The sequence below is a fragment of the Staurois parvus genome, unplaced genomic scaffold (genome assembly GCF_062004578.1).
Source record: "Staurois parvus isolate SC_StPar_1 unplaced genomic scaffold, SC_StPar_1.0 ptg001037l, whole genome shotgun sequence".
In the NCBI taxonomy this organism is placed as follows: Eukaryota; Metazoa; Chordata; class Amphibia; order Anura; family Ranidae; genus Staurois; species Staurois parvus.
Genome location: NW_028318833.1, coordinates 430,797 through 458,683, shown reverse-complemented (window position 1 = coordinate 458,683; position 27,887 = coordinate 430,797). Strand labels below are relative to the sequence as shown.

The following is a 27,887-nucleotide window of genomic DNA, read 5'->3' as shown; positions in this document are numbered from 1 at the left end:
GCCATTTGACTTTCAACTGTGACCGGCTGGGGTCATTTTGATTGGCTCATTATGAAAAGAGCTTTTCTGGAACATTTCAGTCCTTGTTAGTGCAACTGAAGCAAACAATCAATGGGTGGCAAGGCACTGTCAGAAGATCTCCGGGACAGACACAAGTCAGGAGATGGATACAAAAAAAAATATCAAAGGCTTCATCAATGTCTAGAAGCAGAATGAAGTTGTCACAGCTGCCCCCCCTCAGCACCTTGCTCTGTCCCTGCTCCCTCTGCTATCTCTCATCCATGCTTCTCCCCCCTTCTGCTGAGATGAAAGGCATTCATAAGGCAAGCTAGAGCCAAGCTACCTCCAGCCCCCCCCCCCCCGGGTTGCCTAGGTGACTAGGGGGGTCCGACCAGTTTTAAGAAGCTGATGCCAGGCTCCCGAGGTATTCACCGCTGTGTAGCTGACGGAAGGAGCCTGAGCTGCGGCCAGGACCTTTTCCGTGGCCAGGCTCGGCAGAGACCCAAGGCTGCCTAGGACCCCCCTTCTCCCAGAGCTGGGGAAGACTGTCTGCTCGACTCCAGGGATCCGTGAGTACATGTTGTCTGCTTGCTTCACTTGAACTGTTCTTGTGCTGACCTCACACCAACCCCCTGTTGGATTACTTGCTACAGAGACTCTCCCTTGGCTCTCAGTGTTGGACTTTAAGTGTGTTGGTCCTTCCTTGTCACTCTGGACTGGCGTATTCACCCTCCCTGCAAACTCCCCTATTCAGTGACTGTCATCTGTTTGCCTCAATAAAGCTTTGTGCGTTTGCCATCTACTCTGTGTGTTCTGTCCTGCCTATGCTCTGTCACACTGGTTGGCAGCAGTGGGATCAGGACACTGAGGAGATGGCAGACAGCGAAAGCCAGCAGATGCAGGAACAGGCCCCGCCCAGCGAATACAAGAAGTGGACTGTGGCATATCTGCCAAAACGGGCCCCCCACCTACCACTGCCAACTCTGCAGGACCGCCACCCAGAGCCCGGTTTTAGGGATACGGGGCCTTCCTGACCATCACCGACCCCCGAGTGATCCAACCAGAAGCCATCCAACCCGGCCCTGGATTCGCCATCGAGCTGATGGGAGGAGCCAGACATCATATCCCCAGAACATCCGTACACCTCGACTATGGGTTCGGGGAGCAACAGTGCACAGACTAAGCCACCACGGGACCTTTCCCCAGCATGGACTCGGTGAGTGAACCCCCACCTGACCCCGACCTTCCCCTGACCTGGAGACCTTCAAGCGGGAGGTAGCCACAGACCCAGGCCGCCGCAGGGCGGCAGGAGGGGGTTGGAGACCAGCTTTGGTGAAAGCAGGGGCTGTTGTACCACGAGGCATGACCAAGCCGCCCGGGTCAACCCTCTGCTAGCTCCAAACAACTGATAGTGCCTAGACGGTTCAGGTTTCCTTCTACTCAGATAGCCCATGACATTCCAGTAGCCGGCCACCTGGGTAAGAGGAGAACGGGGCTGCGCCTGACCTAAGCCTTCTACTGGCCGGGTATCACCCAGGACGTAGCCCACTTCTGTTAGACCTGTGACATCTGTCAGAGGAAGGGACGCCCAGGGGTTCATCCCAAGGCCCCGCTCCGCCCCTTATCCCTACGTTCTCTAGCTGCAGGAGAGGCTGATCCGCCAGGCCACCATGGCCCACGACCACCTCCGGGCAGCCCAGACACGCCAGAAGGTATGGTACGACCGCAAGACACGTGGTCGCGAGTTCTCTGAAGGGCAGCAGGTGCTCAAGATCGTCCCCAACCCCCAGAACAAGCTCCAGCATACCTGGGAAGGGCCCTACAAGGTCCTTCGCAAGTTAGACGAGACTAGCTATGTCATTAGCCTCGACGCCTGTCACCGCAAGCAGCGCACAGTCCAAATCAACATGTTGAAAGAGTACCATGACCGGACTCTACCCATGCTAGCTGTCTGCCCCGCCTCCACAGGCGGAGAAGATGAGGGAGCCCTGCCCGATCTCCTGCAAACCACCAAGGTCACCACTCCCCTAGATCAGATTCCCACGGGGGCTCAGCTGAACCCCAGCCAGACGGCCCAGATGAGGACCGTGCTAGTGGACCGCGCCTTCACCTTCTTGGCCAACCAGGGCCACACAGGGTTAGCCCTCCACCATGTGGAGACCCACAGTCAGGAACCCATCCAGCATGCCCCATACCGGGTCCCCGAATCCGTGAAGTCGGCCATCCGGGCCGAACTCTCTGAGATGCTCCAGCTGGGTATCATCCAACTCTCCCGCAGTCCTTGGGCCTCCCCGGTGGTGCTGGTTCCAAAGAAGGATGGGGCCACCCGCTTTTGCGTGGACTACCGGAGGTTGAATGACTACACTGTCAGTGACGCCTAACCCATGCCCCGCATAGACGACCTGCTGGACAGTCTAGCCGGGGCCGCTACGTTACCACCCTAGACCTCAGCAAGGGTTACTGGCAAATCGCCCTCACAAAAGAGGGCGTTGAGCGCTCCGCCTTTATTACCCCGTTCGGCCTGTATGAATTCCTCGTCATGCCCTTCGGCATGAAAAACGCCCCCGCCACATTTCAACGGGTCATGGACCAGCTACTAGAGGGATGTCAAGAGTTCACATGCGCCTACCTAGATGACATAGCCATCTTTAGCGACACGTGGGAGGAGCACCTGGCCCACGTGGGGGCCATCCTAGACCGCATCTGCAGGGCAGGGCTGACAGTGAGACCAGAAATATGCCAGTTGGGAATGGCTGAGGTACAGTACCTTGGGCACAGAGTAGGGGGGGGACACTGAAACCTGAACCAGCCGAGGTTCAGGCCATTTATGACTGGCTCACCCCCCAGACCAAGAAGCAAGTGATGGCCTTCCTCGGCACTGCCGGTTTTTACCGTAAATTTGTGCCTAACTTCAGCTCTACGGCCCAGCCCCTGTCCGACCTGACCCTAAAGAACAGTCCCCGGATGGTGACCTGGACCTCGGCCTGTGAATCCGCCTTCCAGGACCTCAAAGCTGCCCTGGCGAGCAACCCCATCCTGGCTGCCCCTGAGCACAACAGATGCTTCCTTGTGCAGACAGACGCCTCCACCTATGGCCTAGGGGCTGTCCTCAGCCAAGTCAATGAGGCTGGGGAGGAACATCCCGTCACTTTCCTCAGCCGCAAACTACTGGACCAGGAAGTGGAGAAGGAATGTCTGGGCCATAGTCTGGGCCCTAAAGAAACTACAGCCCTACCTGTACGGCCGGGAGTTTACCATCGTCACCGATCACAACCTTCTCACATGGCTGAAACGGGTGTCCGCGGACAACAGGCGCCTCCTTAGGTGGAGCCTCGCCCTCCAGCCCTACAATTTCACCATTCGATATAGACGGGGAAGCCAACACCAAAATGCAGACAGCCTTTCCCGCCAACAAGATCCACAGTAGCTAAGTCAGGGCCCACAAGTACCTTCATGGGAACCCGGTTGGGTCCCCCTTGCCGGCACTTGTGAAATGGAAGGGGGAGGAGTGTCACAGCTGCCCTCCCTCTCAGCCCCTTGCTCTGTCCCTGCTCCCTCTGCTGTCTCTCATCCGTGCCCCTCCCCCTTCTGCTGAGATGAAAGGCATTCCTAAGGCAAGCTAGAGCCAAGCTACCTCCGGGCCCCCCCCCGGTTGCCTAGGTGACTAGGGGGGTCCGACCAGTTTTAAGAAGCTGATGCCAGGCTCCCGAGGTATTCACTGCTGTGTAGCTGCTGGAAGGAGCCTGAGCTACGGCCAGGACCTTTTCCGTGGCCAGGCTCAGCAGAGACCCAAGGCTGCCTAGGAACCCCCTTCTCCCAGAGCTGGGGAAGACTGTCTGCTAGACTCCAGGGATCCGTGAGTACATGCTGTCTGCCTGCTTCACTTGAACTGTTCTTGTGCTGACCTCACACCAACCCCCTGTTGGATTACTTGCTACAGAGACTCACACCAAACTCCCTGTTGGATTACCTGCTACAGAGACTCTCCCTTGGCTCTTGGTGTTGGACTTTAAGTGTGTTGGTCCTTCCGTGTCGCCCTGGACTGGCGTTTTCACCCTCCCTGCAAACTCCCCTATTCAGTGACTGTCATCTGTTTGCCTCAATAAAGCTTTGTGCGCTTGCCTTCTACTCTGTGTGTTCTGTCCTGCCTACGCTCCGTCACAGAAGTCTATTATTAAGAAGTTGAAGGTATTTGGTGCAGCACAGACCCTCCCTGAATCAGGACGTCACTTCAAACTGGATGAAAGAGAAAGGTGTAAACTGGTCAGAGAGGCTACCAAGAGGCCTACAGCAACTCTGAAGCAGTGGCAGGAATTGATGACAAAGAGTGGTCATTGTGTACATGTGACAATAATATCACAAATGCTCCACAAATGGGGCTTGTATGGGAGGGCTGCAAGAAAAAAGCTGCTCCTCAAGAAAGGCCACATGCAGTCACCACTGAGCTTTGCCAAAACACACCTTGAAAATTCTGAGGCCACATGGAACAAGGTGTTCTGGTCAGATGAGACTAAAATGGAATAAGTTGGCGTCAACACTAAACAATATGACTGGCGGAAATCTAATCCAGATCACCATCCAAATCCCACCATTCCTACAGTAAAGCATGGAGGAGGAATATCCTGGTATAGGGAGTTTCTCTGCAGCAGGGTCTGGAACACTTGTCAGGAAAGATGGAAAAATGAATGGGGTAAAATCCCTCATCCTCTGCCAGAAAGTTGTCAATGGGAAGACCAAGATTACAATGAGTCAAAGCACACAGCAAAAATGAGCACACAGTGGTTGGAGGAGAGAAAGAGGAATGTCTTTGCATGGCCTAGTCAAAGCTCAGACTTTAACCCCATTGAAAATGTATGGAATGACTTGAAGACTACAATCCAAATACAGTCACTGTCAAATGTAACTGGACATGAGCAGTTCTGCAAAGATAAGTGGGCAAATATTGCGAAGTCTAGATGTGCAAATTTAGCAGAGACATCCCAAAAGACTAAAGGCTGGAATTAAAGCAAAAGGGGGTTCAACAAAATACTGACACAATGGGGGGTGATCATTTTCCCAACTTGCTGATTCTGTTTTTTGAATTTTGAATTTTTTTCTGCTATGTTGGACAAGAAGTGAGGGAAGATCTTTCTAACCGACCCCCCCGGATAGCAGTTCTAGTCTTTACCCACTATAACCAAATTACAAAAAATGTTTTTGGCTTGACATACACTCACAGTTGCCTGAAAAATATAATAACTTGGAATTTAGAAATAAAAAAAACTCTTTCCTAAATGGAGAATATTAAGACTTTTACCTGATTGGTCTCTTTATGATTGGACCTACAATCATAACTGTCAGGAAGGAAAGTTTTCTTGTTTTGTATTGGCGCCATCTTACATACTTTTCCCAAAAGACTTAATGAGTAGCCAGAAGCCCCTTTAAGCACGTTGAAAAAGAGAAAATAAATATTTCATCTTTCATTGATGTTTAAAAATATTTTAACACTATCATCATTATCCTTAGACAAAGAAAAGACATGCGGTTGGGATCTTCTCCAGAGCAGCAGAGAAAGATTACTCCTGGCTGAAAGCCCTTGTGAAGGAAAGCATCTCGAAAGTGGAATCGTATTATATCGCCATCAATACACTGGAGAGGTTTAGAGAGGACATCAAGAAATGTGATTTTGGGATTTTGTATCACAGTGGTAACAGCGGAAGGTTGAATGTCACTGACTCGATGTACGACATGCATCTGAAATATATGTCAGATCATCTAGGTAGGTACATTCTCTGGGATTTCTCAGTATCATTCTGTTCTGTTGTTACTGAGTCTGCTGTATTTTGCTGTAGATTTGGGACCCCCTATACTGTCCAAGATATGCATTTTCACAACCTCACTCTCACGCCATACCATAGAAGCCATTGACAATAATCCCACCTGCCCTGCCACCTGTCCATACCTGATCATTGTCTTTTCAAACTGAAACTTTAGTGCTTTTGGTCAATGTTATTTTATACCGAATTTTCCAAACATACACTTTTTACATTTTTTATTTGCATAAAATGTTTATGTAGTGCTCCCAAAGGAGCCCCTAGATGTAGTGGGTCCCTGCTGTCCTGCATCATTGACACTCCCCCCCCTACCCCGGAACAAGAGAACACTGACACACCTAAAGCCCCAAGATCATCTAGCACCCAAGCCGAAGATGCCAGATGGCAAACACCCCCCCCCCCCAATATATAAGAATTGTGTGTCAGCAAAAATTCCCTACCAACCCCCCCCCCCAAAAAAAAATAATCAAGCACTAATCTTCACACTTACCCTCTAACCTAAAATTCCCCATGCAAGCCAAATTTCTCCCCAAACAAAAATTCCCGCTCTTCCAGTACAAATTCCCCCTCCCAGCTCAATTCCTCTCCTAATCCCCCCTCCTAGCACAAATCCTCTACCAGTCAACTTTTCCCTCTGATCATAAATCCTCTCCCCCCTTCCAAAACTCCATCATCTAGCACAGTTATCCCTAAATGACCTCTCCTAGTACTTATCCTCCTGCCAATTCCCCTCCTAGCACAAATCCCCCAATCATCCATACTAGTGTAGCCCTGTTTTGGGGGGGTTATGTGAAATGGCCCACAACAAACAAGCTATGGCGCTAACCTGTATATGAGTAGGCAATCCTGAGCCTTCGCTATATGGAAGAGGGGGTTGTGATAATACAAATGGCAGTGCCTCCCCCTAGAATAGGGATCCTGCAATTGAGGAGACTCACCCCTTTCTAGGAATGTAACAGGTAGACAACTTAAAGTAACTATACATAGCAGTATTAATGCACCCAGCTTATATTTCTAACATGAAAACATGTCACCACACCTGTATGAGATTAATGCAAAGTTTATATAAAGCAGCCACATAAAACAGGATACATAAGAATAACATTCAGGAATAACAATTTAGCATAAATTGGGAGGTTGCAATTATACCCGGGTATATGTGCATGTAGTATACAGAATACCTCCTTCTAGGAGTTATAGCGCAGTCCGGTTGCAGGGGCCCCTGGAGAGGTGAGAGTCAATAAGATGCACGCTTCCACTTCAGATGCTGCGATGGCGTCCAAGTAACACATTCTATGCGGATGATTGCACTGCTTGTCTGAAGATCAGCGATGCATCACCTAAAAGGATATCTATCCTTACTCTTAGTCCCTATCCCTAAACTGGGCTGTCACTGCAACCGGGCCTCTATCTGTCTAAGTGGCCATCGGAAGCCTAACCTACCTCTAGCCTAATCTATCCAACGCTCCCTATGCTAATCCTAGCTAAAGGGAGATCCAGACCAATAAGGCTCTTTAAGCAAAGAGGCTGCAAAGATACACTGCAATTAACAGAAAGTTCACCTGACAGTCTTATGCAGATGAAAACACGGATCTATATATATATATATATAGACAACTATAAGGATTCTGCAGTGTAAATAGAATAATGATAATGAACCACAAATCTCTCTCTTACAGAGATATTAGGGTTCCAATACAGAAGTTGAAATATAACAGAGGCAGACCTAATCTGCTTCAGTAACAACTGGATAGATAGCAGCCTTGTTAATCTGGATCAGTACTCACAGAATCCCCATACAGTTCTCCCCAGATACACAGCACATGGCAAGCTGTCACCCTCTGCCTCATACTTCCTGGAAAACAAAATATATAACATCCTGGGGTTTCTTGACCTCCTTGTAGGGGCAGGAAGCACACCTAGGGACTTGTCTGTAATGGGACCTCTATGGTTGTGGCTGGATATAGATGTAAACAAACCACAATTAGTGTATAAAATAACAGTTCCCTACACTCTCCCCCTGGTGAAACCTTTACGTCCCGTCAAAGGAAGCTCAAATTATATACAATAATGAAATTCAATTTCAAATACACAACGTTGTCCTCTCTCCATTACAATGGTTTGCTAAAGAAAACAACAGATTAGTATAAATACAAGCCAGGTGATGCAAATACAGGTAGCATATTGACCAGATTAGATACTGCCCCTACCCAGGCATGGTATAGATGGGGCTGAGGAATGATGCTGGGATCCCCCAAAGTATTATAAGTCAAAACAGGTGGTGGATGTCTAACCCTTTCTCCTCTACGCACTTCCCTATGAGGTAATCCCTGATTTTCAGGTACTGAATGAGGGCTTTGTGTCATGGGAAGAGATGGCACTGATTGTGGAGTAGAACTAGATCCTTGGTTAGGCGTACTCGCTGACTCAGGCACAAACTCTGGAGATCTAGGGTTCAGTGACTCTCTTGGAAGAGGAGAAGCTGTTGGGCTCTGAATCTCAGGAACTACAGTCCAGTCACTCTCATTAGAGTCAGGAGGGTCAGTTGTAAGGTTAGCCTGAGGTTGTGGGGAGTCCCTTCCCACAGTATCTTCTGAGTCATCATCATCAGTGACTTGAGGAATAGGGAGCAAATGGTTTCGATGCCAAGCTTTTACTCTACCTTCTGGTCCCTTTATTTTGTACACAGGAATTCCAGGTAATTTGCTCACCACTGTAAAAATCTCATTCCTCCATCGGTCAGCTAATTTATGCTTCCCAGAAGGGCCCAAGTTTCTAAGCAGTACCTGGTCACCAGGTTTCAATTCTCTGTATCTCACACGACGATCAAACCTCCTTTTGTTCCCTTCATTTATCTTGGCAGCATTTTCTTCAGCCAAACGATAAGCTGACTTAAGGGTATCTTTCAGACGAGCTACATACTGATAGTGACTTTCATGATCGACACCATCAGTGGAGACCCCTAGCAAGAGGTCTATTGGCAGTCTAGGCTCCCTTCCAAACATTAAGAAATAAGGGGAGAATCCCGTAGTCTCATGTCTTGTGCTATTGTAAGCATGAACCATGGCTTCAACTTTACGACTCCAAGTGCGTTTATCATCAACCTGTTGAGTACCTAACATATCAAGCAAAGTTCTGTTAAATCTCTCAGGGAGAGCATCACCTTCAGGGTGATAAGGGGTAGTCCGGATTTTATGGATGTTGAGTAGTTGAAGTAATTCCTTAACTAGTCTGTTCTCAAAGTCTCTTCCCTGATCCGAATGCAATCTGTGGGGTAAGCCATAGTGGATGAAATACTTCTCCCAAAGCACTCTGGCGACTGTCACTGCCTTTTGATCCTTGGTAGGAAAAGCTTGTGCATACCGGGTGTAGTGATCAGTCACTACCAACACGTTCCCAATTCCTCTTGAATCATTGTCAATGCATAGAAAATCGATACAGACCAAATCCATGGGGCCTGAACTCTGTAAATGTCCCATTGGGGCAGCTCGAACTGGGAGGGTTTTTCGTCTCAGACAACGGAGGCACCTTCTACAAAGGCTAGTCACAGTTTCTCTCATTCTGAGCCAATAAAAGCGGTCCTGAATCAAGCCATAGGTCTTCTCAGGCCCCAAATGACCATGATGATCATGTAGACTTCTGAAAACCATCTTTCGAAAACAATAAGGGAGAACCAGTTGACGTCTCCCTGGGTGGTCATGATACAGAGTCACACGGTAGAGTAGGCCCTTTTCAATCCTGAATTTATCCCAGTCTCTAAGAAATGAGCTACATTCAGCAGGCAAGGTTTTCTTCAATATCTCTGGATCATTAACACTAACTGCTCTATATAAAGGTCCAATCAAAGGGTCAGCCTTTTGACTCTTAATCATCTGCTGAGGAGATATAGAACAGTTCTCAAATGAGCCTAGGGCTGCTGGGTAGGCAAACATGTCTGGTACAGCATCAGGTCCACTTCCTATGGAGTCTATGAGCCGCATCTCTGAGAAAGCCACGTTATCGTCCACTACTGCAGCCATAAAACATAATGCTCCAACACCAGGACCAGGGACTTCCTCCCATTCATTGTCTTCAGAGACAGGCGTTAACCCAGGGCGTCTGGATAACGCATCTGCACCAATGTTCTTTGGACCAGGTTTGTATTTCAAGGTGAATTGATAATTTGATAGAGCAGCCAACCAGCGATGTCCAGTGGCATCTAGTTTTGCTGTGGTTAAGACATATGTCAAAGGATTGTTATCCGTTCTTACTTCGAAAGCTGCTCCATAAAGATAATCATGTAACTTATCGACAATAGCCCATTTGAGAGCTAAGAATTCCAACTTGTGAACTGGGTAATTGCGCTCGCTAACTGTGAGGCTTCGCCTGATGAAGGCGACGGGTCGCAACCCAGCTGGATACTCCTGGTGCAACACTCCACCCAGTCCTTCAAAGCTAGCATCTACATGGAGAACATACGGCTTTCGAGCATTAGCATAGGCCAGAACGGGTGCCTCTGTTAACTTCTTCTTTAACTGAATGAAGGCATCCTCACAGGCTGAAGTCCACTTATCGCCAAAAGGATTTTTGGTGGATTTCTTCTGTTTTTCTTGACCGCTCGAATCAGTCTTCAACAAGTCATGTAGGGACTTGGCCACTTTGGAATATCCTTCTACAAATCTGCGGTAATAACCACAGAATCCAAGGAATGAACGCAACTCTGTGATATTCTGAGGTTGTGGCCAATTCACAACTGCTTCAACTTTGGCAGGATCTGTGGCCACTCCTTCAGCAGAAACAATGTGGCCTACATAGGTAACATATGAACGGCAGAACTTACACTTGTCTGCAGACAACTTCAGCCCTTCCTCCTTTAGACGATGCAACACTCGCATGAGACGTTCTTCATGTTCCTCCAATGAAGCTCCAAATACAATAATGTCATCGAGGTACACGAGACACTCTCGTGGCACTAAATCACCCAAAACGCATTCCATTAATCTTTGAAATGTTGCTCGTGCACCCCTTATGCCTTGTGGCATGCGGGTAAACTGATAGAAGCCCAAAGGACATATGAAGGCTGTTTTCTCTTGGTCTTCAGGAGCCATTGGAACCTGATAGTACCCTGACCGCAAATCAAGAACTGTGAACCACTGATTTCCATTCAGAGCTTCAAAAGCCTCTTCTATCCTGGGTAGTGTATACTGATCAGGTATTGTCCTTCGATTCAGGGTTCGATAGTCCACACATAGGCGAATAGATCCACACTTCTTTCTTACCACAACAATAGGTGAAGCATAGGGACTTTTACTATCCGCAATGATCCCCTGATCTTTCATCTGATATAAGGTCTGTCTGAGCTCATCAACATCCTTTGGAGCTATCCTTCTGGGCCTTTCCCGGAAGGGAGTGGCATCTGTTAGCCTGAAAGTGTGTTGAGCACTTTTGGCACAGCCTACATCCATTTCATCCATAGAAAATACTTCTGGTAATTCTGATAACTGCTGTGTCAATCTGTGAACCCAAAGCTCTGATAAGTTTGGGTCAGTCAGATCAAATTCAACAGTAGGAGCGGTACCTTCAACTTGCACTTTGCACACTTCAGCATAGGGGTTAACACCAAACACAGGATAGCAATGGGCTACCTTTTGGTAAGGATCAATTACAACGGGGTAAGGTGAACAGTTTCTCACAGTCACAACTGTAGATAGGTCCACTCTGGCTCTCCAGTCTTTCCTTTCAGGAATCACCTTCCACCCCTCTTTTTTGATCATCTCTTCAGGTGTTTCCATAAGGACATAACTGCCATCTCCAAGTAGCTCAGGAGCAATGCTGGAAGCAACCCTTAGTATTCTCTCTCCCCCTGGAGGAATTTCCACTGCATGCCTACCGATGTGATACACCACTCCGTGTTGATAGCCAACAGAGAGGACATTACAAAGCTCTTTAAGATCAGAAGACAGTTCAATTTGATCAAAAAGAAGCAGTGCGACCTCCTTCAAGAAACTTCTGAAAAGCACACTGTACTGCTTTACAATTAGTACCTAATATCACAGGAGCGGCATTGGAGTCCCCAGTGTCGGGACACACAAGTGCAGTGATCTCCATGGGAGGAACACCTTTGTCCTCTAAACCAGGTACAGTAACAATTATGCGCAGGCTTCCATCAACAGGGTATGACTTCGAGTTCAACCCCCACAACTTCATCTGTCCAGTAGATTGAAGTGGTGTGTTGCTCAAATGCTTCTGATAGAAGGAACGATAGATAAGGGTAACTTGAGACCCAGTGTCAAACAAAGCTGAAGTTTTAAGTCCGTTGACAGTAACGTTAACAATGGACTTGGAGCCTATGATAGGCTGTTTTGATCCTGACTTTGAATATTTCAGTCGTCCTTTGTGCTTTTGTACAGGGAATGACACACTTTGCACCATTCCCTCATAATCGTCATTACATTGTCTAGCTGAATGGCCCGTCTGACCACACCTGAAGCACTTTCTAGAGTCTCTCCCTCTGTGTAATGCAACGGGCTTGTTAATGGAAGACTTGGACCAAGTGAATTCAGGTTGATCATTTTGAACAGGACGAGAAGGGAGGTCCTCTTTAAAAGGTTAACTTTAAATACCAATATTGTACCGCGCTCCAATATATTCAACCTTATGTGATATTATAAATTACTAAGTGTACCACCAATAATCTAATAATTATATAAATCAATTATACTTAAATATATAATTAATGTAAATATATAAATTAATTATTTAATAGATGTGAAAGAATGAATTAATTTTATAAAGTATATAGGTGAAAAATATATATGAGAAAAAAAATATATATGAGAAAAAAAATTTATATGAGAAAAAAATTGAATTGAATTGGGAATAACAGTTCAGTTCTTTGGGAATAAGATGGTGTTGTAGTTCAATCTAATCTGTGTGATGAGTCTGTGTTCACAGCGTGCACCTCTCTCTCCTTTCTCCTCTCCTCTCTCCTCAGCACAGCCTTCTCAATAAGACTTTCTCCGCTGGCTGCTTGACTTATTCCTCCATATACGGAACATACAGAGAAGGGAAACAAACCATAGTGCCTTATCCGGGATAACGATTATTTATTAAGCTTTGATCTCCCACTCACATGGTGTGAATATAAGTAGCGCTTTGTATAAAATGTATCCAGATCGTACTACAAACAGCCTTGCAGGTGTGTTTGCCTTCAATGAATATGCTCGCCGTTCCTCTGTGGATGCGTGATGACGTCACCGCCCCTCCCCTACGCGTTACGCTACAGGGACTCGTAGCTTCCTCTGGGGGATGTAGTTTTGCATGTCATCATGCACAGAGACTATTTATATCCTACCGGCGCCATTTTTGCTATGATATATTAGTTCTTCGTTTCTCCTCCATAATTTTGGAGTTCAGACTGTGTCTCAATGTCATCCATTATGTATATACAAAGTGCGCCTCAGCATCCTACGGCTGTATACTCAATGCTTTCATACACACCCTTCACAATTTGGATTGCAATCTTATACTTTTTCATCACCATTAAGATTATCATGTTATAATCAACATATCTATATTATCCACAATTTTCATACTTTATCTCTATGTTGAACATTTTAATTCATTTTTAAAAAAAAACCAAAATCTTATTTTATTAATTTACATACATTATTTAATAAAACGTTCTTCTTAATAATATCTATATACATATTTAAACCTCTTAAAAGGTTGTTTCACTTTCTTAGGGGTGCTAAACTGAATGTCAGCTTCCAATTTCTTCACTAACTTCATTAGTCCATGAAGAGGAAGATCATCATCAGATAACTTCACTTTGAGGAGCTGTGCGAGAGGATGATGAGGTAACAACCCCCGTACTAATTGACTAGTTCTCATTGAATTCACTGCATCAGGATGTATAGCAGTGTGATACACCAGACGTGACAACAGTAACTGCAATCGATTAATAAAAGTGGAAACACTCTCTCCTTCTTTCTGACAGGTCATACGATAGTCAGCAACCATCTGTTCAAGGTCATAGTATGGTTCAAAATGGTCAGACAGTACTTGTATATAGTCTGTTGCACTTACCCCCTCATGGGTATCTCGATACAAGCGGATTAGTTCTGCTGCTGGAGATCGCAGACTTTCCATAACACGCTGACGCTTGCCTTCCTCTGAGCAGGACCATTCTTTCAAGCATTGAAGGGTGTGCTCTTTCCAAACTTCGAAAGCTTCTTCTCCTTGTGGTACAGGAACATTACCAGAGAACACTTTTAGCTTTCTATAATGTGCCGCCTGTAACCCTTGTGCTAGCATCTCAGTCAGTTGATTTAAAGTGCCAACAGCATTCTCACTAGATTGTGAAATATTGACATCTTCCTGATAAGAATAGTTAACTGGCATTTGTTCTTCTTTTACACTGACGTTTTGTGGGACAGAGGGAAGGTACCTCCTTCTATGAGTAGGTTGAGGGCGCCACTTTTCTTTGTGTTGCTCCTCCATGACTGACTATTAAACCCACTTCGATCTCAGCAGTGCCTCCAAATGTAGCCCTGTTTTGGGGGGGGTTATGTGAAATGGCCCACACCAAACAAGCTATGGCGCTAACCTGTATATGAGTAGGCAATCCTGAGCCTTCGCTATATGGAAGAGGGGGTTGTGACAATACAAATGGCAGTGCCTCCACCTAGAATAGGGTTCCTGCAATTGAGGAGACTCACCCCTTTCTAGGAATGTAACAGGTAGACAACTTAAAGTAACTATACATAGCAGTATTAATGCACCCAGCTTATATTTCTAACATGAAAACATGTCACCCACCTGTATGAGATTAATGCAAAGTTTATATAAAGCAGCCACATAAAACAGGATGCATAAGAATAACATTCAGGAATTACAATTTACCATAAATTGGGAGGTTGCAATTATACCCGGGTATATGTGCATGTAGTATACAGAATACCTCCAACCATGGGTTATAGCGCAGTCCGGCTGCAGGGGCCCCTGGAGAGGTGAGAGTCAATAAGATGCACGCTTCCACTTTAGATGCTGTGATGGCGTCCAAGTAACACGTTCTATGCGGATGATTGCACGGCTTGTCTGAAGATCAGCGATGCATCACCTAAAAGGATAAAATGTCCTATCTCTCCTTACTCTTAGTCCCTATCCCTAAACTGGGCTGTCACTGCAACCGGGCCTCTATCTGTCTAAGTGGCCGTCGGATGCCTAACCTACCTCTAGCCTAATCTATCCAACGCTCCCTATGCTAATCCCAGCTAAAGGGAGATCCAGACCAATAAGGGTGCTATGGCTTTAAGCAAAGAGGCTGCAAAGATACACTGCAATTAACAGAAAGTTCACCTGACAGTCTTATGCAGGTGAAAACACAGATCTATATATATATATATATATAAGGATTCTGCAGTGTAAATAGAATAATGATAATGAACCACAAATCCCTCTCTTACAGAGATATTAGGGTTCCAATAAAGAAGTTTAAATATAACAGAGGCAGACCTAATCTGCTTCAGTAACAACTAGATAGATAGCAGCCTTGTTAATCTGGATCATTACTCACAGAATCCCCATACAGTTCTCCCCAGATACACAGCACATGGCAGGCTGGCACCCTCTGCCTGATACTTCCTGGAAAAACAAACTATATAACATCCTGGGGTTTCTTGACCTCCTTGTAGGGGCAGGAAGCACACCTAGGGACTTGTCTGTAATGGGACCTCTATGGTAGTGGCTGTATATGAATATAAACAAACTACAACTAGTGTATAAAATAACAGTTCCCTACACTAGCATAAATTCCCCCCCCCCCCAAAAAAAAAAAAAAGTTTTCCTAACACAAATCCACCCTCTTAGTACAAATCCCCCTCCAAAACCCTTCTGGCACAACCCTCAAATCCCCAACCGCACCCAGGGCAGCCAACCCTTCTGCCCACCCCTTGTCCCAGCCCTGCCTAGGAGTTAGATAACAGTTTAAAATATTACTGCAATGTAAGTAACTTGCTATACACAGTACAGGGTGGCACAGAACATACTTCATGATCTCCTCCCCCTCTGCGAGATGACCAGTGAACAAACAAGCACTAGGCAAGCACGAAAGAGCAGGCATGTGCAATTTTAAAGCGTGACCTGTTTGGTATCTATTTACTCACCATAACATCATCTTTTAAATTTTACAAAACAATTGGGTATTGTAGTGTGATTTTGTGCATTACAATTACAAAAAGTGTATTTTACCCCCAAAAATTGAAAAACCGCCGTGCAAATACCATGTGACATAAAACATTGCAACACCCACCATTTTATTCTCTATAACACAGGTGTCAAACACAAGGCCCGTGGTCCAAATCCGGTCCTCCAGGGCATTTCATGTGGACCTTGCACCTCTCCTGCAGGCTTGTCTCTGACCCCACCTTGTCTCAGTAGTCAGCAGCAGAGAGGAGAATGGAACTCCTGCCAAATCCTGCACTTCTCAGTGCAGCTGCAGCACCCCCTCATCTCTAGTCTCAGCATTCAGCAGACTCTGGTAACTGATTCCACTCCTCCTCTGGTCCTCCTCCAAACCCTGCACTTTCTGCTTTCTAGCTCTGCCCCCACGGGGTGTTAGGAAGGGTGTGGGATTCTTGACATCTGATGTAATGGGGGGGAGACGGGACGTCTAGTCTTACAGATAAAACCGGCCCTTTGAGGGCAACCATAATGCTGATACGGCCCACCATGAAATGGAGTTTGACACCCCTGCTCTAGAGCCTATGCTTAAAAAAAAAAAAAAAAATATATATATATACATACTGTGTGTGTGATATATATATGTATATATATATATATAAGTGTCAGAAAAGGCCCGCTCTTAAAAGTGGTCACAATATGCAGTATAGTGCTGTTTTGTACAATGGTTTCAAGGTTAGATTGAGTTTTGATGTTTATTTCACAGGAAAGGAAAGTGTCATGGTGGTACTCGACGATCTGGAGGACAGCACCGACATGGTAAAAAGAAGGATCTTAAGATATCAGCCAACTATTGAAGAATGTGCCGGTCACCTGATCCTCGTCAACTTAAAAGAAAAAGATACAAGTCTTCCCTCGTATCACAGTGCAAAGGCAAAGGAAATTCTGGATTGTTTTTTAGTAAAAAATAGTAAAAGTAGATGTGCCCCATGGTGATAATAATTGTTTTTGGATATTTCTATTTGAATAGGTGATACGTATATGTTAAAGAAATCATTTATATCTGTTTTATCTAACATTAAAGAAGGACACGTCTAATGTGCTTACTCTTTGTTTGACAAAGTGTCCTCCTCCTCCCAGGTATACCTGGCAAGTCAAATACAAACCTGTCCCCGTTCCATCAAGATCCTTGCTGTTGGGTGCCCCACAGCCTCTTCTTAAAAATCCTGATCACCTTCTAATCAACCCCCAACTGTGATTGGGCAGAAAGGGGGCAGCAACCACTCACCCCTCTGTCTGCTCTCACAGCTTCTCCTCAGTCGGGACATCTGATTAGTTCCCAGTCCTTCTCCATATTCCCCCTTCCAGAGTGATGCTGTTATGCAGAGATTACAAGAGGCGTATACAGGCCATAAACAGGTCAAATTCTGAAATAATGTTTTTCAAAAAACTGAAACCATTGAGTACTGTCCGTGATACTTTTTTTATTTTGCTCTAACATACAATTTTGAGGACAACTTTTGGGGAATGTCCCCTTCTTCAAGGACCAAGCAGTACCAATCACAAAGTTTTAGCAGAATGTTAGAAGAGATGTGGGGGATGAAGAAAAAAAAAAGAGACCAGAGATAAGACACAGCAAAAGCAAAGACTGGGGGGGGGGGAGACAACACTCACAGAGGCAGTGATGCTTGAGGCAGGGGCGGACTGACAGCTCATGGGGCAATAGTGGATCATGGGGCCCCTGTGTCCTTGCCCAAACTCAAAAAAGCCTAAGAAAAAAAGGTACCAGGGGCATCTCAGGGGACCCACTACTGACCCCGGGGCCCTCGGGCAGTGCCCAGGTTTCCAAATAGTCAGTCCGCCCCTGGCTTGAGGTGACAGTCATAAAACTGTTGGATAATGATTGAGGAATCCCAGGTCCAAATTCAGGCCGTTATCTCTTGTGTCAGATAGAATTATCATTCTTAGTTCAAAAGTTTTTGAAAAGTTTTTGAAAAGATTGCGAGTTACATCCCTGATATCCACCCAGCAAAAGAAAATTCTATACAATCCACAATTCTTTTCTTTCCAGGTCACAGCTCACGCTCATTTCTTTTTCAATTACATTTCTCGTAGGATTCTCCCATCGTTGATCAGAAATTTGTTAGTTTTTACAAAAATTTCCAACATGCCCAATCACTCAAATTCGATAGTTGCTGGAAAATTGACTGTTGCTGTGGCCCACTAATGATGCAAAATTCTTAGAAAAGAATTCACCCCGTGTATGGCCGGCTCTTGTCCTCACGGGACGTTTTTACAGCGGCTGTTTCTGGTTTTCGGCATTCTTTCTACAGCCAGTAAACTCCCCAGCATGTTATCCTTTGTGTCCATTCACACATACAGTGGGCTTTAATCAGTGTTTTTTTTTGGCAGAGGCATTTTTTTGCTGGAAAAAAACTCCTAGAACTAGTGGGTTTCTAGAGGAGATTTTTAGCTGAAAAACGCGGCAAACTGGTGTTTTTGGACTTTTTATTAGACAAAAAATGTTTTTGTACATGTCTAAAAAAACTACAAATCGCTAGCGCTGCCAGCCTTATACAAAAGTCGGATTCAGGTGTTATACTTACGCTATTCTTATATATTTAATTTTATTAGTTTAGTTATTATAGTGCTAAAGATAAAATGATGAAATATCACCAAAAGAAAGTGCTATTTGTGTGGGGAAAAATTACGTAAATTTCTTGAGTACAGTGTTGCATGACAGGGCAATTGTCAGTTAAAGTAGCTCAGTGCCGTATAGCAAACAATGGCCTGGTCATGAAGGGGGGTAAAAACTTCCGGAGGGCAAGTAGTTAAAGTGTTCCTAAACCCACAACAGTACAATCAGTCTGTAGATGCAGTAAAGCATGCTTGTTATATAATCACTGTGGAACCTAAGGGGTTAATCCTCTGCATTGTGTAAAAAGGCTATTTGATCCTGTCTTCTCTGATCCTCCCCTTCTTCCAGTGTCCACCTCTTATCTCCTGGTAAGATATATTGTGTGGAGACACTCTGCACATGCTCAGTTTGGTGTGGATTGCTAGAGAGGTTTTTTTTTTCGAGAGAGAGTGCATGTGATCAGCACAGGACCAATCAGCACTATTCAGACAGGAGGTCAGAGCAAAATGAAAACTCCTCCTACAAACTTTAACCAGTGCTCTGCTGGACACAGATAGAAGTCACAAGACTGCTATATACTGCTGATAAGAAAAGGTATTTAGCTGTTTTATATTTACTAAAATAATTTCATTTCCATGTTCTGTACTGTGGGAGAGCACATCTAGTGAATGCGGGGTCCGGGGAGACCAGATATAGTGAATGCGGGCTCCGGGGAGAGCAGATATAGTGAATGCAAGGTCCGGGGAGAGCGGATATAGTGAATGCAGGGTCCGGGGAGAGCGGATATAGTGAATGCAGGGTCCGGGGAGAGCGGATATAGTGAATGCAGGGTCCGGGGAGACCGGATATAGTGAATGCAGGGTACGGGGAGAGCGGATATAGTGAATGCAGGGTCTGGGGAGAGCGGATACAGTGAATGCGGGGTCCGGGGAGAGCGGATATAGTGAATGCGGGGTCCGGGGAGAGTGGATATAGTGAATGCAGGGTACGGGGAGAGCGGATATAGTGAATGCAGGGTCCAGGGAGAGCGGATATAGTGAATGCGGGGTCCGGGGAGAGCGGATATAGTGAATGCGGGGTCTGGGGAGAGCAGATCTAGTGAATGCGGGGTCCGAGGAGAGCGGATATAGTGAATGCAGGGTCCGGGGAGACCAGATATAGTGAATGTAGAATCCGGGGAGACCAGATATAGTGAATGCTGGGTATGGGGAGATCAGATATAGTGAATGCAGGGTCTGGGGAGAACGGATATAGTGAATGCAGGGTCCGGGGAGAGCGGATATAGTGAATGCAGGGTCTGGGGAGAGCAGATCTAGTGAATGCGGGGTCCGGGGAGAGCGGATATAGTGAATGCAGGGTTCAGGGAGAGCGGATATAGTGAATGCAGGGTCCAGGGAGAGCGGAAATAGTGAATGCAGAATCCGGGGAGAGCGGATATAGTGAATGCAGGGTCCGGGGAGAGCGGATGAAGTGAATGTGGGGTCCGGGGAGAGTGGATATAGTGAATGCAGGGTCCGGGGAGAGCGGATATAGTGAATGCGGGGTCCGGGGAGAGCGGATGAAGTGAATGTGGGGTCCGGGGAGACCAGATATAGTGAATGCAGGGTCCAGGGAGAGCGGATAGTGAATGCATATTCGGGGAGAGCGGATATAGTGAATGCAGGGTCCAGGGAGAGCGGATATAGTGAATGCGGGGTCCGGGGAGAGCAGATATAGTGAATGCGGGGTCCGGGGAGAGCGGATATAGTGAATGCAGGGTCCAGGGAGACCAGATATAGTGAATGCGGGGTCCGGGCAGAGCGGATATAGTGAATGCGGGGTCCGGGGAGAGCGGATATAGTGAATGCGGGGTCCAGGGAGAGCGGATATAGTGAATGCAGGGTCCGGGGAGAGCGGATATAGTGAATGCGGGGTCCGGGGAGAGTGGATGAAGTGAATGTGGGGTCCAGGGAGACCACATATAGTGAATGCAGGGTCCGGGGAGAGTGGATATAGTGAATGTGGGGTCCGGGGAGAACGGATATAGTGAATGCAGGGTCCCGGGAGAGCGGATAGTGAATGCATATTCGGGGAGAGCGGATATAGTGAATGCGGGGTCCATGGAGAGCGGATATAGTGAATGCAGGGTCCGGGGGGAGCGGATATAGTGAATGCAGGGTCCAGGGAGAGCGGATATAGTGAATGCAGGGTCTGGGGAGATCAAATATAGTGAATGCAGGGTCCAGGGAGAGCGGATATAGTGAATGCAGGGTCCAGGGAGAGCGGATATAGTGAATGTAGGGTCCGGGGAGAGCGGATATAGTGAATGTAGGGTCCATGGAGAGCAAATATAGTGAATGGGGGGTCCAGGGAGAGCGGATATAGTGAATGCAGGGTTTGGGGAGACCAGATATAGTGAATGCGGGGTCCGGGGAGAGCGGATATAGTGAATGCAGGGTTCGGGGAGACCAGATATAGTGAATGCAGGGTCCAGGGAGAGCGGATATAGTGAATGCGGGGTCCGGGGAGAGAGGATATAGTGAATGCGGGGTCCGGGGAGAGCGGATATAGTGAATGCGGGGTCTGGGGAGAACAGATATAGTGAATGCAGGGTCCGGGGAGAGCAGATATAGTGAATGCGGGGTCCGGGGAGAGCGGATATAGTGAATGCAGGGTCTGGGGAGAACAGATATAGTGAATGCAGGGTCCGGGGAGAGCAGATATAGTGAATGCGGGGTCCGGGGAGAGTGGATATAGTGAATGCGGGGTCCGGGGAGAACGGATATAGTGAATGCGAGGTCCGAGGAGAGCGGATATAGTGAATGCAGGGTCTTGGGAGACAAGATATAGTGAATGAGGGGTCCGGGGAGAGCGGATATAGAGTAATGCCCGTAGCGAAAAAAGGAAAGGAAAATTAGCGCAGGGCAGGCATGACTAGGCCTAGAGTGGGAAGGAGAGTAAGAAAGGGTTAATGATGTGCCAGGGGGGTGTGGAAAAGGATAGATGGGTGTGCTGGTTGGTGGAGAGAGAGCGTGGGTGGGCTCTGCCGCACCTTAGGGTGGGGTGTCCCAGGGGGGGGAGGCATCATTTCGGACCTGGACGTTGGTGAGTGAGATTCCCTCCCGCCCTCCCCTGTTATAGGGAGTTTTTGTGTTCCTCTCGGGGGTCAGGGGGTTGTTTCGGTCTTGGGCGGTTGTTGGTCTTGGAGGCGGTTCTTATCTTGGAGGTACAGATAATGGTGTGGGACCCATCGGTGGTATGGTGTGCCCGGGGACATTCCAGTTAACCAAGGTTTAACTGGAAGGTGGTGGTGCTGCACTGCGGACGGTATGGTTGTCTCCGAGCTGGTTGGTTGCGGCTGGAGGCCTTTGTGTAATATGGTTGTCCGCAGGTGCATTTCATATCATTTTGGTGGGGTGCCTTCGAAGACCAACAACAACAACTCTGTATGTTTCTGTTATAAGGAATGGTTGGTGTTAAAAAATGTTTGTTAATAAAAGGCCATGTTGGCCATTTACTCCAAAAATTGGTGTCATGGTTTTTATTTAAGTATAGTAAGGGGGGAATTTGGATGACCTATCTCTGGTGCTCTAGTCATGAATGCGCGGTCTGGGGAGAGCAGATCTAGTGAATGCGGGGTCCGAGGAGAGCGGATATAGTGAATGCAGGGTCCGGGGAGACCAGATATAGTGAATGTAGAATCCGGGGAGACCAGATATAGTGAATGCAGGGTCTGGGGAGAACAGATATAGTGAATGCAGGGTCTGGGGAGACAAGATATAGTGAATGCAGGGTCTGGGGAGAACAGATATAGTGAATGCGGGGTCCAGGGAGAGCGGATATAGTGAATGCGGGGTCCAGGGAGAGCGGATATAGTGAATGCAGGGTCCGGGGAGAGCGGATATACTGAATGCGGGGTCCGGGGAGAGTGGATGAAGTGAATGTGGGGTCCAGGGAGACCACATATAGTGAATGCAGGGTCCGGGGAGAGTGGATATAGTGAATGTGGGGTCCGGGGAGATCAAATATAGTGAATGCAGGGTCCGGGGAGAGTGGATATAGTGAATGTGGGGTCCGGGGAGAACGGATATAGTGAATGCAGGGTCCCGGGAGAGCGGATAGTGAATGCATATTCGGGGAGAGCGGATATAGTGAATGCAGGGTCCGGGGGGAGCGGATATAGTGAATGCAGGGTCCAGGGAGAGCGGATATAGTGAATGCAGGGTCTGGGGAGATCAAATATAGTGAATGCAGGGTCCAGGGAGAGCGGATATAGTGAATGCAGGGTCCAGGGAGAGCGGATATAGTGAATGTAGGGTCCGGGGAGAGCGGATATAGTGAATGTAGGGTCCATGGAGAGCAAATATAGTGAATGCGGGGTCCAGGGAGAGCGGATATAGTGAATGCGGGGTCCAGGGAGAGCGGATATAGTGAATGCGGGGTCCGGGGAGAGAGGATATAGTGAATGCGGGGTCCGGGGAGAGCGGATATAGTGAATGCGGGGTCTGGGGAGAACAGATATAGTGAATGCAGGGTCCGGGGAGAGCAGATATAGTGAATGCGGGGTCCGGGGAGAGCGGATATAGTGAATGCGGGGTCCGGGGAGAGCGGATATAGTGAATGCAGGGTCTGGGGAGAACAGATATAGTGAATGCAGGGTCTGGGGAGAACAGATATAGTGAATGCAGGGTCTGGGGAGAACAGATATAGTGAATGCGGGGTCCGGGGAGAGTGGATATAGTGAATGCGGGGTCCGGGGAGAACGGATATAGTGAATGCGAGGTCCGAGGAGAGCGGATATAGTGAATGCAGGGTCTTGGGAGACAAGATATAGTGAATGCGGGGTCCGGGGAGAGCGGATATAGTGAATGCGCGGTCTGGGGAGAGCAGATCTAGTGAATGCGGGGTCCGAGGAGAGCGGATATAGTGAATGCAGGGTCCGGGGAGACCAGATATAGTGAATGTAGAATCCGGGGAGACCAGATATAGTGAATGCAGGGTCTGGGGAGAACAGATATAGTGAATGCAGGGTCTGGGGAGAACAGATATAGTGAATGCAGGGTCTGGGGAGACAAGATATAGTGAATGCAGGGTCTGGGGAGAACAGATATAGTGAATGCGGGGTCCGGGGAGAGCGGATATAGTGAATGCGGGGTCCAGGGAGAGCGGATATAGTGAATGCAGGGTCCGGGGAGAGCGGATATAGTGAATGCGGGGTCCGGGGAGAGTGGATGAAGTGAATGTGGGGTCCAGGGAGACCACATATAGTGAATGCAGGGTCCGGGGAGAGTGGATATAGTGAATGTGGGGTCCGGGGAGATCAAATATAGTGAATGCAGGGTCCGGGGAGAGTGGATATAGTGAATGTGGGGTCCGGGGAGAACGGATATAGTGAATGCAGGGTCCCGGGAGAGCGGATAGTGAATGCATATTCGGGGAGAGCGGATATAGTGAATGCGGGGTCCATGGAGAGCGGATATAGTGAATGCAGGGTCCGGGGGGAGCGGATATAGTGAATGCAGGGTCCAGGGAGAGCGGATATAGTGAATGCAGGGTCTGGGGAGATCAAATATAGTGAATGCAGGGTCCAGGGAGAGCGGATATAGTGAATGCAGGGTCCAGGGAGAGCGGATATAGTGAATGTAGGGTCTGGGGAGAGCGGATATAGTGAATGTAGGGTCCATGGAGAGCAAATATAGTGAATGCGGGGTCCAGGGAGAGCGGATATAGTGAATGCAGGGTTTGGGGAGACCGGATATAGTGAATGCAGGGTCCAGGGAGAGCGGATATAGTGAATGCGGGGTCCGGGGAGAGAGGATATAGTGAATGCGGGGTCCGGGGAGAGCGGATATAGTGAATGCGGGGTCTGGGGAGAACAGATATAGTGAATGCAGGGTCCGGGGAGAGCAGATATAGTGAATGCGGGGTCCGGGGAGAGCGGATATAGTGAATGCAGGGTCTGGGGAGAACAGATATAGTGAATGCAGGGTCCGGGGAGAGCAGATATAGTGAATGCGGGGTCCGGGGAGAGCGGATATAGTGAATGCGGGGTCCGGGGAGAGCGGATATAGTGAATGCAGGGTCTGGGGAGAACAGATATAGTGAATGCAGGGTCTGGGGAGAACAGATATAGTGAATGCAGGGTCTGGGGAGAACAGATATAGTGAATGCGGGGTCCGGGGAGAGAGGATATAGTGAATGCAGGGTCTGGGGAGAACAGATATAGTGAATGCAGGGTCTGGGGAGAACAGATATAGTGAATGCAGGGTCTGGGGAGACAAGATATAGTGAATGCAGGGTCTGGGGAGAACAGATATAGTGAATGCAGGGTCTGGGGAGAACAGATATAGTGAATGCCGGGTCCGGGGAGAGTGGATATAGTGAATGCGGGTCCGGGGAGAACGGATATAGTGAATGCGAGGTCCGAGGAGAGCGGATATAGTGAATGCAGGGTCTTGGGAGACAAGATATAGTGAATGCGGGGTCCGGGGAGAGCGGATATAGTGAATGCGCGGTCTGGGGAGAGCGGATATAGTGAATGCAGGGTCTTGGGAGACAAGATATAGTGAATGCAGGGTCCAGGGAGAGCGGATATAGTGAATGCAGGGTCCAGGGAGAGCGGATATAGTGAATGCGCGGTCTGGGGAGAGCGGATATAGTGAATGCGCGGTCTGGGGAGAGCGCATATAGTGAATGCAGGGTCTGGTTAGAGCGGATATAGTGAATGCAAGCATCCAAAACGCACAGAAAGTAGGTTATATGGTTGTCAATGTTCATGTCAGTGCTCACAGTTCCAGTGCATTCTGGATGCAGAAAAAAAAAGTAGGACTGCCTGCATTTTTTCTGCACAGAACTGTACTGGAACGAAAATGAACCAGAAACGCACTGGAACACACATGTCCCTATTGAAATTGAAGAAAAAGAAAGAGGAAAAAAATTAACTGGAAAGTATAAAAACACATAAAAAATGCACCGGAACACATCTGGACTGTCTTTCTATAGTGTGAACCGGCCCTTACAGGGATGATTGTGATTGGGTGTGTTGTGTGGTCAGAGATGGTATTCTGGGTACCTTGGATGTAACGAGGGGTTATTGGAGTTATTGTTGCCTTTCTATCACCCGGAACCAGTCTGCCCATTCTCTGACCTCCGACATCAACAAGGCATTTTCCTCCACACAACTGCTGCTCACTGGATATTTCCTCTTTTTCGGACCATTCTCTTTAAATCCTAGAGATGGTTGTGCATGAAAATTCCAGTAGATCAGTAGATTGTGAAATACTCAGACCAGCACGACTGACACCAACAACCATGTCACGTTCAAAGTCACTTAAATCCCCTTTCTTCCCCATGCTGATGCTTGGTTTGAACTTCAGCAAGTTGTCTTTGCCACGTCTAGATGCCTAAATGCATTGAGTTGCTGCCATGTGATTGGCTGATTAGCAATTTGTGTTACCAAGCATGTGAACAGGTGGACCTAATAAAGAGGCTGCTGTGTGTATGTGGGTGCAGGTCCCCAAACACAGATAGTGTGGATTCGGGGCCCATACCCATACAAATGTAAGATGGGGAGCGCAGCTGTGTCTGTGCAGTGGCTGCATCCTAACTGACATTAAGGGGCTGAACACCCATACATCTCCTGCCCCTGGAGCAAGCATGGCCCTCACACTGGTGTATGCTTACGAATGCTCATGTGAACAAAGTCTAACAGTAACATACAGACATACATAAATACAGTGGCAGTGAGTGGAGGATGATGGATCCACACTCTGACAGATCCCAGGCTGGAAATCTCCAGGCAATGGGGGGAGGTAAAACACTGTGACAGCAGGCAGACCAGCCCCCACACACACAGAGAACACTTGAGCTGAGCGATCCCACACAGTGACAGATCTGACACAACACACCACCACCAACACTGACACAGATCAGCAGGCCCAGCAGGCACTAGAAGAGCAGGCTGTGGGATGGTGATGATGTCATCACTCACTGACACATTGCACATGTGATGGATGGCCGGCCAGCTGGGTCACACTCACAGACACGAGAAATCAGAGTCAGACATTACTTTCCACCTCCACTAATAAATGGGAAGAGAAGGGCTGGAACTCCACAGTGAACAGCAGCCACCAGCCAGCTTGCAGTAAGGGACTGAGTCTGAGAGGAACACTTGAAGGAGCAGCAGCTCAGCTGCTACACTGGTCCCAGATACCCAGCATCTTCCTCTGTCCTTCCTTCCTTCCTCTCTGCTGCCCCCTCCCTTCAGCTGGATGTCATTAATGATGTGGTGGCATCCCACACAGAGAGAGTGCAGGCCTGTGCTGTGCCAAGGAGCCCCTAGGTAGCAGTACGCCCTAGGTGGATGCCTAGTTTGCCTAGTGTTAGCACTGGCCCTGGGGGCAGAGTGTACAGGGAGGGGGATAGTGTAAAACAGGAATAGGAGGTGTGTGTACAGGGGAAAAGGGGGGCAGTGTACACAGGAGGGCAGTGTGTAGAAAGGGTGGGACAATGTGCACGGGGGGTGAATTTAATTTGGGATGATTTCCTGGTTGTGTTTGTTGTTTATAAGCAGACTAAAAAGCCACGCCCAATATCTAGCATGATCTAGCCACACGCACTTTTGCTGTGGCATGGTATGCATGACGCAGGCTTCTATCTCCATGGTAGGGGTCCCAGTGCATTACTTTGTCCAGGGTCCCATGATACTATTAAGACAGCCCTACCCCTCCATGCACTAGATGCCCCTCAAAGATAAACCTGTCAGGGTCTCGGCGTCTGATTCGCTGACAGGTAGCGATGAGAATGGAAAAAAGGAAGCCTCATGTCACTTCAAATCTACCAGAACTCTGATGCATTTCATTTGTACTAGCAACCTTTATCAAGGACAGACACAAGAGCGGGACAACTTCTTTATAAAGCCAACCACTATAAAGTTTAACCTCAAAGTTGGCTGTTTGATCCTGTCTTTTCTGATCCTCCCCTTCTTTCAGTGTCCCCCTCTTATCTCTTGATAAGACAAATCACGTGGAGACACTCTGTACATGATCAGTTTAGTGTGTATTGCTAGACAGTTTATTTTTTTTATCTTGGGAGAGTTCATGTGATCAGCACAGGGCCAATCAGCACTGTCCAGACAGAGGGCCAGGGGTCCTGCATCCTCCTAGAGCAGAAATAAAATGCCTCCTACAAGCTTTAACCAGTGCTCGGCTGGACACTGATAGAGGTCACAAGACTGCTATATACTGCTGATGAGAAAAGGGCCAGAAAAAAAGAGCCAGGAGGAAGCAGTTGGTGGG

The 27,887-nt window shown here is 47.6% G+C and overlaps 1 protein-coding gene across 3 annotated transcripts in view; it reads left to right on the top strand.

Moving 5' to 3' along the window:
• LOC149441002 (uncharacterized) overlaps positions 1 to 17,080 on the top strand; it is a 49,459-nt gene extending 32,379 nt beyond the window's left edge. Inside the window, exons 10-12 of one of the 3 annotated variants that reach the window (XR_016307455.1) lie at positions 5,506 to 5,758; positions 13,538 to 13,651; positions 16,741 to 16,877. Coding sequence is in view for 2 of the 3 variants with exons in the window: in XM_089657874.1 (XP_089514000.1) it covers positions 5,506 to 5,758; positions 16,741 to 16,970 (483 nt within the window). In the remaining variant the exon portion in view is untranslated. Of the gene's footprint in view, positions 1 to 5,505; positions 5,759 to 13,537; positions 13,784 to 16,740 lie in introns of those variants that run through there. The other 2 variants (XM_089657874.1, XM_089657875.1) reach the window with 2 other exon arrangements.
• The last annotated feature ends 10,807 nt before the right edge of the window (positions 17,081 to 27,887 follow it).